Raw genomic sequence first — 15,123 nt, forward strand, 5'->3', positions numbered from 1 at the left:
TGTATCCGGATACGTATTTAACGTTGAACATAAATGAGCCCTAACGCGTCACTAACGCGTCCGGTGTGTCCAGGGCGTTATGTAGTTATGCCTGTAGGCTCGGTAACACAAAATTAAAATTGTAATGAAGTGATTAGGGTATTGAAAAATGTGTTCGGTTATGCACTGTTGTGTTATTTTAAATTATTAACAGTATTTTCTCCTCACGTTCCTCAGTGCGTGTTGTTGTTATTTTATTTTGAAAATTGGCCGGACTCTCTCGTCTTTTCTGTGTCCGACTTCCTGTTTGGTACGATCCGTTCGATCCAGCTTGACAGAAGCGCTCGCGGCTCCCGTGAAAAACAGACCAGACGCCGAACTGCTGCCTCTACTCCGCGGGCGCTCCGCTCTGCTCAGCGGCCTGTGTGGACAGTCAGATAGGTTAACATGGGCGCTGACTGAAAACTGCCTCCGCTGCTGGGTGCCGTGCTTCGGTTCCGCGTCCGGTGTTTCCAGGGCGTTATGTCAACAACGCTATATGAGGCAGATGAATGACTTTTTCTCTGCAGTGTGAAAACGGCAGCCACTTAAACCACTCACTGTGCACTCCGCCGCCAAGTGGGCAGGGGTGGTAATTGCAACCGGTCAAAATGACCGACGGCCTTCAGATTTTCCGGTCATTGTTGTAAAAAACCGGTCAATGACCGAGAATATCTGGTTAACGCGACCCCTGATATATATATATGTATATATATATATATATATGTATATATATATATATATATATATATATATATATATATATATATATATATATATATGCATATATATATGCATATATATATATATATATATATATATATATATATATATATATATATACACACATATATACACATGTATATGTATCTTTCTCTTTCTCTGAAAACCAATTCTTTCATATTATTCCTCAAATTATACGCCCTTCTTTGTTATACATATATATGTATATATATATATGTGTGTTTGTTTGTATTTCTGTGGCTGTCAGCCCAGTTCTGTCAGTTCTTCTTAATACAGTGTGATGTAGCAGTGATGTTAGCAGCCAGATGGTGTCCTGCCAAGAGCTTTTCAGACCAGCTAGGCAAACAGCAGAGAGGAAATCCACATTTCTCTCAAACCTCTGTGGAAACTGACATATAAAGTTCCACATGTATTATTATCATGTCTTAAAATTATTGTCCTGGTTTTAAGTGGCATTTCAGTGGTCTATATGCTCTGTAAGAAAGTAGTAGTAGTAGTAGTAGTAGTAAGTAGTATTCTCTGGCTTTGTACCTCTCAGGATGTCAGGGTCTCTTTGTGCCAGTTTGACCAAAACCTTGAGTCAGAGTGAGATATCCCAACATGGGACTCACACGAGAAAGAGAAAAGACAAAAAAACTAAACCCCCATCCAATAAAATAAGAAAAATAAAAAATTAGAGGTGTGAGATGAGATATCCTAACTTTTACCCATAATATGGGTCAAACCAAAAGTGCTCTATCACTTCACTTCTGGTAATGCAACTTATTAGTGTCTCTTGTGAGACTCTACTTGTCTGGTTTGTATATCAGGCTTTCTGTTTAAAGACTCTGACATTACAAAGCAGTGGAGTCCTCCCTCTTAATGACGTTTGTGACCCTCTGACCTTTCTTTAGTGGCACTATCAGGACAATGTTTTCTCTTGCACACATTAATATCAGACAGTCTGAAGGGCAGAATGTAATAAAATCACTGCTCATATGTGGTTCTCAGAGCGCAGATGTCCTGTCCTTCACAACACTCAAATCAACTTTATGCATATAAGATCTCAAAATTCTATTGACAGGTTGCCATTAAATTAGTTTAAAGACCCCCTGAAATTATGTCATTAGATTTGGGAGATAACGCCTTTAACTGCTACCACATTATTTTAAGGCCATATCCCAACAGAATATATATGTCAGTGTTTGAAATCTCTGTGTTATAATAAAGTTGAATAAAGCACTGAAAAAGAACTGTTATGATAGAGTAAAAAAAAAGTAATAGTATAATAAAGGTAAGTAATGTACTGTTACAACTAAGTTAAATTAAGTACTGTTAAAATAAAATTAAAGTTAAATAAAGTACTGATATAATAAAAGGAAATGATGTACTGTTACAATAACATTAAAGTTAAATAAAGTACTTGTATAATAAAGGTAAATAATGTTCTGTAACAATAAAGTCAAAGTTAAATTACAGTAAAGTTAACTAAAACACTATTACAATAAATTTAGGTAAAACTGACATGACTACAGATGAAAAGTAGCCATTGTGTTAATTCTGGCATTTTCACAAGGTGTATTTCCCACACTGATGCATTGTCCCTATCAAATAAAACAATGAAATAAAATAAACATCCATAGAAAAGTTTTGTCTCATTTTAAAGCAGAGTATCTGCAGACTAATTCCATACCTGATGTGTTACAATCCACGAAAGTTATACACAATGTGAGTAGAATAAATCTCCTATTGTTGTTGCTTTGCTGCTATCTTAACTGTAAGGGAGCTGGGAGGGACAATATCACTGGGTTTTGTTTAGAGTTGTACCGATACCAATACCAGTATCGGAAATGTCTCCGATACTGCCTAAAATAAGGGATTGGGCATCGGCAAATACAGCCTATAACCAATCTGATACCACGTAATGCCTCACATCATTACAGATACGCACGCTATCGTTTGAACATCGCCATGTGCGCATGTGTGATAGACCCATAGCAGGACATGCAATGTTTTCTCTTTTTTTAGAACATGTAAACTTTTGTTTTGCTTCAGAAAAGCAGCTCTGAAGCTCCGCTCGCCTCTCTGAGCACTAAGCAACCCCTCCCCCTCTCATGCACACGCTGCAGTCACACACTGAAAATGAGCGACATGAAGAGGGAGAAACGGTAAAGGAGGATTTATGCCTGGTTCACACTACACGACTTTTCTGCCTGTTCTGAAAGTCACTATGTCACATTACACAATTGTGGAGTCATAAAATCGTACTGTGACATGGCCGACAGACATGACAGACTATACGATGATACACACTAATTATCCCCAGTCGTCTTTCATGACGTGTTGATGTCATCAGGTTATTCTTGTCCTATTTTTATTACTTTTACTATTATTTCAGTCTCTGTGTCTGTTCATGTGCCAGCCGAAATGTTGTTGTAGTCACCTAAAAAGCATCAGCAGACAGCAGAAGCTATATTTGAAGTACCGTACATAAACATAAAAGTCACTGATTTCTCCACAAGTTCCTACAAATGTTTCACAATAAAAGCCTATTTAGAAAATAGAGGGATTCTCCCAGCCGAGGTTATAAGGGGCATTTAATTTGAAACAAGTTCAGGAAGTGTTGAGTTTGAAATGATGGTACCATGCATTAACTTTATCAAGGCAACGGGAGCGGGTAAAAATATAAAGATACAGAGGGAATGATAAATAACGGCCCTTTTATAATGTAGTCTGTTTCAAGTGAAGCTGGTAGCATCTGTAGTTATGGTCAGTAAAGCCCTGCAACTATTTTTTTTAATTTTCTTACTTTAAGTCATCTGGTGAATTTTTTTTTTTTAATACCAAACTGCACTTTAACCTGTGTCTTGATCTGTGTCAACACTGAATAATAATAATAATAAAAAAAGTTTTATGGCATTCATTCTACTATTATGTATTTATTTATTAGTATTTTATAGAGTTTTAGGAGTTGAGACATACAACAATTCATATCCCATTAATTTTTATTTTACACACTGGTATCAGATCGGTACTCTGTATCGCGAGAAAGAAAGAAAGAAAAACGTGGTATCGGTACATCTCTATTTTTGTTCCATCCTCTGCTTGGAGTCATATATATATATATCACACTAGGAGCATTTTAGAAGCAGAGGGTTTTCTTTTGCCTGATTTGAAGACTTTGATATTTCATTAATTTGGTCATTTTTCCTTGATATTTGTGCTTCTACCTTAAGTCAGAAAGCAGGCTATTTATTTACATGGTATCTTTTTGTTGTCTCTTGTAATTATGTTTATTGTTATCATTCCCTTCTCTGTTGTGCTGTAGCACACAGTTACTATTACCACTAATAACCACAAGTGTTGCTAACCAAATCCTGAAGCTATACTATTCAGGATTTTCTTAAAAAAAGATGTATCGACTTATACCAAAATAATTCCTCTCAATCATCATGTATGATCCACTCTTAGTTTATGGTGGTGCATTCACCTGCAGAGACTCTGCACAACTGTATTTTCTTATTATCTTTGTATTTTGCTGTGTTCGGGATGTTCCTGGGCACAGCACGTAGGTGAGGTTGTGAAAAAGGTAGTGACCACGTGCTAGATAGTAAGCCGCTCACATCCAAGAGGGAGCAATGAAAATTGCGGACACAGCAACAAAAAACTATCGTGAATACAAGGTTGGCTGTCACTTTTACTGGCAATACTGTTTTCAAACAATAACTTACAATAACAATAACAATTCCTGCATAGTATACCTTTACAATTCTGTGATTTAAATATCCCTTGGCCTTTCCCATAGCACCACCCCAGGACACACTCTACAGTTTTAGCCTTACTATCTAAGGATAGCCAAATTTAGCACTTTCATGTTGTGGAATATAATCAACAGGCCCCTTGTGGGAAGTAAGCATTTGTCATTTTCCTCTCTATAGCCCAGTTATAACATCTATTATTCAGATATTGATATTCTTAATCCTTAATCCCAACATCAGACTTCAAAACCAACCTGAGTTGGCCCCAACAACCAAACAGTCTGCAGTTTGTCTTCTAAAGGCTGAGTTAACTCGATAGATGAAACCTGACAGAAAAGGGACCTGAGAAGCTTCTCTGTCTGACTTGTTTTATCCCTCGAGGCAGATCGGGGGAGGGGTGTGTGTGTGTGTGTGTGTGTGTGTGTGTTTGTGTTAGCTGGTGTCAACGGGGAATGCTGTTTGTTGCTATAACACCAAACGAGCATCCTTTGGGCAAACAGGTCATGTGATCGCTTCGGGGAAAGGCCCAGAACAAAGCAGGGTTATTTTTGTTTATCTGTATGCTGACTGTTTGTTCTGCTGGTTTCCAGGCAGTGGAGGAGCTGCTGGAGTCCTTGGAGCTGGAGAAGAGCAGCTACCACATGGGACTGAGCAGGGTGAGTGGAGTTGCACACATGCCCATGCACACTCTTCTGATTATACTTAGAGGGACTGTTACCATAATGCTGTAACTTCTCAGATATTGACCAGAGCTTATATTAACCTCACTAACTGCAGAGGGACACCCTTATTTGAAACAGGTGTATATTAGAAAAAGGCCTTGTTACTGTAAGTATGTTTTTATCATATATGTGTAAGACATCTCCCATTGTCTTATACTGCTGTGCTTTAGGGCTGTCCCGAATACCATTTTTTAACTCTCGGACCTTTGGCAGAATTTATAACAAATATTCGATTATTCTTTCGCGCGGGGGGGGGGGTTGACTCCGGGGTTTTTTCGGACCTAATTGTATTGCGGAGTTTTGCACTGCGGCAACAGGATCTTTGCTCTCAAACCACAAAAAAGTGTGATGGCACAACAGTCTCCTTCAGTACATTATTCTATGCTTTCTTTTGATTTTCACATTGGCTAGTCATCCTGTTTAATTTGTCTTCTGATTAAATCGGAACCGCTGAAACAAGTTATAGGAAGCCTCTGCAAGTAATTGGTTGCTGGCAGACACTCTGTGCTGCAATAAAATGGTTAATCAGCAGTGCCGTGCACTGTAGAGCCGATGCGCTGCTGGTTCTGCCGGCCTGAATAGAATATAATGTCTGTAGCCTTACTGTTATGTGTACAGCCTTTATAGACTGAACTGAGTAGTGATGCGCGGGTCGACCCGTAACCCGCGGGACCCGCAAATGGACCTGCGGGTCAGGCAGCAGTGATCTTCTGTTAAATTGGTCTGTAAATGATATTTTGACATTATTATTAATCTATAGTCTATTACTGTCATGGCATCCGAAGGTACTGATGCGTTGAGCAGGTGACAGTCCGCGGTTGTTTTCAAAACACACTTGTGTCACGCACTCCAAAAGAAACTTGTAAACTTTAAACAATAATTTATTGTACAAAACGGGGGAAACATACGTTGACAAAAACGGTTCCATAATTCATATTAAATTCAAAAGATAATGAAAAAACAGCTACAAGTTAGAGGGAATAGTGATAAAGTAGTAAAACTTGGCATTGATCCACAGCCTCAGACGGATGCGCTCAAGCGTGTCGTGCGCACAAGCTCAGTTGGTAGGCTATACTATATTTTCACATTTTTAACAATGAAATTTAAAAGTTTTGATTTTTATTGATAACCTACATTTACCAACAACAAAAAGACTACATTTAGCACCAAAAAAATATGTAAAAAAAAAACAAAGTAAATAAAAAAACAAATATCGAATACCAAATTTTCATAATGAGTACCTAGCCATAGAAATGAATATTCGAATATCCGAATATTTGGGTACAGCCCTACAGTGCTTTTATTTTTCTGGTGATGCTCTTTGCTGCGATCATAAACTCAACACTTCCCCCATAATACTAATTCATGGCTTACAAGTCATATTTTCTTTGCCACCTTAACATTCTGTTTTGAGATACTTCCTGCACAGACAGCATCTCCAAGAATATGATACCTCACCTAGCTGTTGATTTTAATGTCAAACATGTTCAGGAAGTGTTGAGTTTCAGTCAGTATATTTACATGACCTTAGAGAAATTTATTGCGTAAGTCCGACTAAAATCCGACTTTTAAAATGCATGTAAACATATTAGTGCAACTGATATCATATTAAAACGAATTTCTCAATGTCGGAATAACACACCCAGATAATGTGATAGGGAGTCGAATTACTCCTGCATATACTGTATGCGGTCAATCGGACCCAAACTGGCCTGGGCGCTCTGCACATGTGCCACAATTTCCACCCCGGGCTGTGACCCAAAAGTTGAATTGCATTAAATGTGGAACAGAAGAAGAAACTGGTCACAATGTGGCGAAATTTACATCCAGAGCCGTGCATTAGTGGACAGACAAAATGTACAAAGCTGTAAAGTTGTCCACCATTTACCAATTTGCAGCTAGCTAACCATAGCAATGTTTGTCGATTGTTTGTTTCAATTAAATGGCCTAGTCAAGCTATTTCCGTAGCTTGACCTAACTGTGCATGTAAACAAACCTTTTGAAAGTAGCTTAACAACAATCAAAAAACAAGCAACATAGAAGCGACTGGAAATAATATGTGCATTAGCCATAAACCCAAGTCTTTTCCCCACACGACGTCAACTACTACCCTAGTTGAATAATTTATCGAACCTTAAACTTCAACTGTAGATGTTGTCGAAAATTGGCACCAGTGCATACATACTCACAGCTCAGGTACAAATTCTGTCCTTAAATTTACAACAAACCATTTATAGGAATGGCCATCCCCCCCAAATTTTTTGTTTTTTTTATGCCTCCACACCAGCAATTGCTGTGGCCAGAGGCATTATGTTTTTAACTTGTCCGTCTGTCTGTCTGTCTCTCCATCCCTCCATCCCTCCATCCGTCTGTCTCATTCTTGTGAACACGAATATCAAAAACACCTCAAAAGAATTTCTTCAAATTTAGCACAAATGTCCACTTGGACTCAGTTATTAACTCATTCGTTTTTGGTGGTCAAAGGTCAAGATTACTGTGACCTTGTCTGTCTCATTCTCATGAAGGTGATATCTCAAGAAGGCCTTGAGGGAATCCCTTCAAATTCAGCATAAAAGTTCACTTGGACTTACTAATGAACTGATTAGACTTTGGTGGTCAGTGGTCAAAGTCACTGTGACCTTGCATCTCTTTTTTGTGTGTGAGCATGATATCTCAAGAGCACTGTGAGAGAATTTCTTCAAATTTGAATTTCTTCAAATTTGACACAAAGTCCACTTGGACTAAAGAATACTGAAGACTGATAAGAATGTTATAGTCAAAGGTCAAGGTCATGGGCATCCTGGCCTGACCAGACATTTTTTGACAGTTGCTTCTTTTGTATGGCCATCAAGGAGAAAGGCTTCAAGTCCCAGCGTCTTTTCTCTCAGAGACATTTTCAATTAAAAGTGCTATCTACAACATTAGCTACTAGATACCGGTTATTTTGTGTGGTAGTTTCAAGAATTGTGTAACATAATCTAAGGTAATCTTAGGATATGGCTAGCTAGCTTTAGCTAACCTTGTCATTGGAAAGAGTTCCACCCTTCTCTGTTTTATCACTCATCATATTTGGGAGGAAAAGAGGCTACTGATTTAAGCTGCAGGCAAGGATTTTTTTTTTTACATCAATTGGGTAAATTCCATTACTTTATTCACCCTTGATGTCTTGTATCAGCCCATTGTAACATTATCCTCAAGTCCAGTTCTCATTCTCAAACTCTGTTTATCATGAAATGCCTCACAAAATGACAGGGCTAACTGTTAGCATCACATGACTATCATTACCTAACCGTTATTAATAGGTTTATTGACAGGGTCGAGCCATTTCGAGGTCAGTGTGAGTTTGCTGGGACCATTTAACAGCTCAGTTTTGGATGTTAGCCACCGCCTCTGTGTTAGCTTGTTCTAATTGGGCAGACGTTAAACTGACTATTCACCCTGGAGGAAGGCGGCTCTTGAGACGGTCCTTCAGCGCCTAGTTCACATTACACGATTTTCACCTCGATTTTGACGTCGCAGAGGATCTTGAGAGCCACCTTGGGTTGGAGGTGAGTTGGCAGATAGTCTGCCACGACGAGTCCTCATGCGTGAACAAACCTACAAGAAAGTCGCCCCCTCGTCTGAGACTGGGACTGGATATCTGGCATGCTAGAAAATGGAGAAGTATGACACGACTGACAAAGAGCATCAGCCAATGAGAGGCGGGATACATCCCACGTCAGCACTCAGGAGGACGGAAGAAATGTGAGGAGGACAAGCCGGCAGGGTTACCACTTGCCAGGTCTGCTTATTAGCCGCGACTTTGGGCTTGTTTCTAAAGTGGAGTTGCTTATTTGGGCTTGCTCTCTAAACGTCACCTTTCTCTATATATATATCCGTCTAATAAGTTATTTAAACGCATGATAGTCGCTTCTTTTGGGCTTGTTTCCATAGCCCTAGTTGCTTGTTTCTCTCCCAAGATCTGACAACACTGACAAGCTGGCAGGCAACAACAACAATGGCGGCGTCCACAGGATCACAGGGAGCCAAGGTGTTTGGACCCAGGCCCTGGAGGCAGATCTGATTCAACACTGAGAAGAGTAGCCATGCCTTTACGATGCGTCGTCTCCAAGTTTGGTGACGTCACCACGTTATCTGGGGCTCTGTCGACGAGAGCTTGGTGGAGAAATCTTGTGGTGTGCACACACAGGTCGTACCACAGTTGGCGAGACTCCCACTGACAGAGACACACGTCGCCAGGTATGAACACTCAAAAGATTATGATAGTCTCTGCAACGCAAAATCAAGGTGAAAATTGTGTAATGTGAACTAGGCCTAACCTGTGCAATGGCAGCAACAGAGATTTTGCTGATCCTGCAGGGACTCAAGACTGTCTGGAATCAGAACCCCAGTGCTGGACCTCAGCGAAAACCATTAGTAAAACTTAGCTTTAGCTTACCAGTCAAGAAGAAAAGTAGCGACCTCAGTGTTTTCATCCCTTGAAACTCCTTTACCGGACTCCAACAACGAAAGCTGAACCAGTGTCCATCCTGGTCTTGCTTCTCCTTTTGTCACTGAGCACTTGGAATTGGTACAGCAGTAAGCCAGGCGTACGGCATACATTTTAGGACATCCTCAGGTGTCAGGCTTCAGTGTCAGACCTTAGATGAAAAGGCATAAGGTCTCAGGAAAACCTCTGTCAGATGTCACACTAAACGGCCTCAGAAAAAAAGTCGTCAGACGACACGGCCTCAGAAAAAAAGTCATCGGATCAAAAGACATCAGAAAAAAAGTTGTCAGACAAAACGGTCTCAGAAAAAAAGTCATCGGACCAAAAGGCGTCAGAAAAAAAGTCGTCAGACAAAACGGCCTCAGAAAAAAAGTCATCGGACCAAAAGGCGTCAGAAAAAAAGTCGTCAGACAAAATGGCCTCAGAAAAAAAGTCATTGAATCAAAACGCGTCAGAAAAAAAGTCGTCAGACTAAACAGCCTCAGAAAAAAAGACGTCAGACCAAAAGGCATCAGGAAAAAAGTAATCGGACCAAAAGGCACAGAAAAATCTGCCTATCTATATTTATATATATATTTATATATAAAATCATTAAAAATTCAACATCACCCTCTAAACTTTTGGGATATCGGGTGTCGGACTTGCATGTCCTGTACGCACACTGCTTCAGCCTATGTGCCGGAGCGGTGTGCGTATGGGCGTCTTATTTTATATTTGTTTTTTGTCCTAACATAGACGGATTCACTACGAACTGTACGTTTTATGAGCAGCAACAGCAGCAGGTCAGAGGAGACAACTAACTAGTTAACAGTTACCAGTTAACAGTGAGTCATTACGTTTGCTTTTGTGAACTAACTGACACAGGCGACACATGCTGAGAGGACGACAAGGAACATTTGTTTGTAGAGGGAGGTGGTTGTTGTTGTTGTTGTTGTGGTTGTGGTGGCAGCGGCGGCGATATAACTAGAGATGTTATTCAGAGGATATGTGGAGTTTTTTTTTTCATATTCCCCGTTCATTCAACTTGAGCAAGTGTTATAATGATGGGGGAAACCCTGCCTTCACCTCCCAAATGACAGCTTAGATCTAGGCTTTTAGGCGAGGGATCCTCCAGACAGTGACTGTTTTCAGTGACTGAAATACAGTGGCAAGGAACAAAAAAAAAAACAGCAGCGAGAGCTGGATACTGATCATAATCACCCGAAACTTGTAGTTTGACAACGTCTCTTATGTTAATGATGAGTGAGATGACCTAAATATTCGTGGGTTGATAGATGGGGAAAGTAACAGTCCTTATTGCTGCTCTGTACAGTGTCCGGTCGTGTCGTTGAACCGCTGTTTTGCCCTCCAGCTGCGCGGGTCATGTCACTGAAAACTATGAATGATCTTTGTGATCTCCGAACAGTTTATCCATAAATTTGCTGATATTTCCTTTAAAACCGATGCCAGTATTGGTGAAACCTCCGTACTTCTTATGCTAGGAGCATGGCCGGTGTTATGCCGAGATCTGCATGCCTGCCGAGAACTGCATGCACCTCGCGGGAGCGCGCGCACAGCTGAAAGGAAAGCTACTGTCTTGATTTTTAAGAAAACGTACTGTTTAAAAATGAAATAATCTTCTTTGTCAGGTTCATCAGTGATGATCACTGATCTGAAGTCTAGTTTTTTAATGTTTAGCGTCATCAATGTTTCATTAGAATCGGTAACGTTTCCTCGATTGGTCTGAATAGTCTGCTTGATTAATCTCTCATTATTTCTTAATGCCAACTGTAACGCCCGCCAATATAATAATGTCCACAAACGTAATAAACTACAAACGTAATAAAAATCTGCAGCATTTAATGTAATAAACCCACAAATGTAATGAATTTTCCACATACCTAATAGCCACTGCCTACTACAAACCTAACATGCGATTTCCCACAAATGTAATAACTATTACGTTTGCAGGGATTTATCACGTTTGTGGGGAAGTGAAAATCTTTATTGTAATAACTTCCCACAAATGTAATAATACAATGAATAATGGTGGTTGTGGTTGTTGTTTGTTTGTTTGCCTATACACCTACTACTACTACTGACCGAGGTGCAAAATCCAGCTGCTGACTCTCCACTCCGCTATCACACAACGGATCCCCCGGCGCTACCAGGGGGTGGCCAGCCAGTTAGTCCGACACATATCCAACATGAAGCCGGCACGGACTGTGAGGACAGTAGCGTTTATCTCATCGACGGGCAATCACATCCATCTGCTATATGTGACGTACATGCCCTTATTTGGATAACACATCCCGGTATTCCCCACACATAAAGCCTATTGACAGCGTAATGCGCTCTGGCTGCACATGTATATTAAGCATTAATCCATTCTTGCAGCACGTCTACAGAAAGTATTTTGTTAGAGACAAACCATCCATCTGTCTGTCATCTCACCTGTACTAACGTTTTGCCTAGCCTTGACCAGCGAATTCATCCGCTTGTAACAATTTGCCAACAACTGAAATTTTCAGGAAAGGTTGATAATGGGACAAGGAACAGATGATAAAATTTTGGTGGTGATCGGTTGAAGCGAAGTGGATAAAATAATAAAATGAAATCTGAGCTGCTTGGCGGAGGACTGCACTCTCCAAGTGCTTTTCTAGTTACAGATATGCAACGTTATTTGGCCATGGTGATCGCCGCTTGCTGTTGGTACACTGTACACTGTCTTGGTTCGTCGTGTCAGAGGTAGTGAGTTTTTGAGTATAGACATTTGTTTGTTTTTGCATCTTCAGTACCAAGGACAGCGCTTAAAGTGATTTTGTTATAACCGTTGCCTGTAACAGGCTCGGGGATATCTTCAGCACCAAGGAGAGCGCTCAAACTACGGTAGTTCTTGTCTGCATTTGTCATGAGGTGAATTCTACCGTTGGCCTCCTCATGGAAAAAATGTAATAAAATTTGCATTTGTTAGAACTTCTTAATGTTTTATTTGTGTGTAGCTTACGGCAGCCAGTCAGCAGCCTAGTGAGTGGCGATGTGCGATGCGCTATACAGCAGGGAAAAAAATACAATGATGTCACTCATTCATTCATTCATTCAGCTGGCAGCCCCCCCTACTTAAAACATCTTCCCGTGTGTGGGTAATACCAGGATGTGTTATCCAAATAAGGGCATGTACGTCACATATAGCAGATGATGTGATTTTCGTCGATGAGATAAACGCAACTGTCCTCACAGTCCCCCCTGAAATGTAACTTTACTGCGGAGCGGAGAGTCAGCAGCTGGATTTTGCACCCACGGTCAGTAGTAGTAGTAGGTGTATAGGCAAACAAACAAACAACAACCACAACCACCATTATTCATTGTATTATTACATTTGTGGGAAGTTATTACAATAAAGATTTAAGTTTATTACATTAAATGCTGCAGATTTTTATTACATTTATGGTTTGTGGACAGTTATTACTTTGGCAGGCGTTACAACTAACTCTTCACTATTTTGTGTGTGGCTGCGTTTTTAAGCATGGGATTTCAGATAGCTTTACGAAAACAAGGTTTTTAAATGCGGAAAATTAATGTAGGGAGTCATTCTAACTGTCAAGGCCCATCAAATAAAGTACGCTATGTGCTGATAAAGCCATGATGGTGTTCCTATCAAACTTTTGATTTGAAGTTTCATGAGGGTGTTAAGGGGTGCATGCATTTTTCGACAGAACTGATTGCTGCTGTCAAATAATGCATCCCCTGTTATTTATGCTTAGATCATTATTAAATGAATGAAATTCACACTGTTGAGTCAAAAGGACCCAGAATATGATCTGGTAAAACCATTTGATTCACAGACCTCCTGAAATATAATTACAGTCTGCATGCATTATTTGGCAGAGCTGAGTTTGGACCTGCCGAGATTTGCATGCCCAGTTTTTTTTTAGCCAGAGACATTGTTACATGTATGAAATTCATGTTCCTAAGCTAAAACAGACCCAAAATATAATGTAGGTAACACTATTTGACCCTAAAGTGTCTGCAGTTAAACACAAGAGGGGGATGCTCTGACGTCCGTTTTTATATGAGACTTTTCTGATTTTTCTGAGGCCGTTTAGTCTGACAACTTTTTTCTGAGGCCTTTTGGTCCGATGACTTTTTTTCTGCGGCCGTTTAGTGTGATGTCTGACAGAAGTTTTCCTGAGACCTTATGCCTTTTCATCTAAGGTCTGACGCTGAAGCCTGACACCTGAGGATGTCCTAAAATGTATGCCGTACAGGCGCTTACCGTCAAACTTAGCCATTTTTTTCTTCATTAAATGGCAATCGAGACTCTTGATTGCTGAACACACCGAGACACCATATGACACCAATGTTGTTATATTATTGGCTCACAAGCCTTGTCAGAAAGGGTAACCAAACATCTGACATCTTACACAAATGTAAGTAAAACATTCATTTTAGACCCAACAATTTTTTTAAAATGATCAATTCATTGTCATGATTTTTTTTTTTTTTTTTTTTTTTTTATATGAAAAGCATTTTATTGTACCCCTTTTTAAAAGCTCTGTGGGTGTATTATTTTTTAAAAATGATCTGTCTATATAAAAATCTTATTAATTAGACCTTCAAACAGACAATTAGATTTCCGTCTTCCTTTCAGTTCACTGCTTCCCTAGCAAAAGGTGTGGTGGGCATCAAGAAGTCAGTGCTGTTTTGTTCCTCTGCCGTGGCGAGTCTTCACACTTCCATTCTTACCTTCAGTAGTCCTGGTGTGTTTTGTTTTTAATCTTTTTCTTTTTATGGGGAGGAGCTGATCGTTGTGGTTCTGTGTATCTGTGACCCTTGCCAAGCAGCAGTCAGACACTGCCAGACTCCAACTCTTTGAGATAAAAAAACAGCTAATCACAAGGAAAAAGACAGGCTGATGGTTTTGTTAATTAGATCTGTGAATGTCTGTGGAATAAAGAGCAGTGAGCGCCTTGAGCTGTCAATTAGAGAGGCTTCTTGGCAGATATTGCAAGGAGTTTAACCTTGCCTTAGTGTTGGTGTGTGTCAGTCTATACTTGGCCCACTACTTTTCCCAAGTTCAGAAAAAGTTTCAAATCAGAAGTTTTTTTTTTTTGCTCTGTGCTGTTCATATCACTAATATTACTAATGCCTCTTGTTTCACATTATTTTTACTGGCAGACGAGACACACATAGGTCCAGCCAACCCACATTGAAGGCAAAGTGCCACCAACCCACACATTGGGCCACTTACTCCAACTAATTATACTGTGTACCTCATACAGCGTGGGAATCATTTTGAATAATGAATAAATAAGCTACATCAAAGTGGAGAGTACCATATGATTAATACACTAGCATAGTGTTTAGTGATATTGCATCAGTCACATCTTCTCATACAATAGGTACCTGCCATGTTTGGCTGGCAGTTGAAACC

General features: G+C 39.9%; 1 protein-coding gene across 12 annotated transcripts in view; it reads left to right on the forward strand.

Annotated features, from left to right (window-relative positions):
• myo18ab (myosin XVIIIA b) overlaps positions 1 to 15,123 on the forward strand; it is a 242,630-nt gene that overhangs the window by 122,663 nt on the left and 104,844 nt on the right. For all 12 annotated transcript variants that reach the window (XM_078166882.1, XM_078166877.1, XM_033631202.2 and 9 more), the window contains one exon: positions 5,090 to 5,155. In XM_078166882.1, coding sequence (XP_078023008.1) covers positions 5,090 to 5,155 — 66 coding nt within the window. The remainder of the gene's footprint in view (positions 1 to 5,089; positions 5,156 to 15,123) is intronic.

Source organism: Epinephelus lanceolatus, chromosome 4, assembly GCF_041903045.1.
Source record: "Epinephelus lanceolatus isolate andai-2023 chromosome 4, ASM4190304v1, whole genome shotgun sequence".
In the NCBI taxonomy this organism is placed as follows: Eukaryota; Metazoa; Chordata; class Actinopteri; order Perciformes; family Serranidae; genus Epinephelus; species Epinephelus lanceolatus.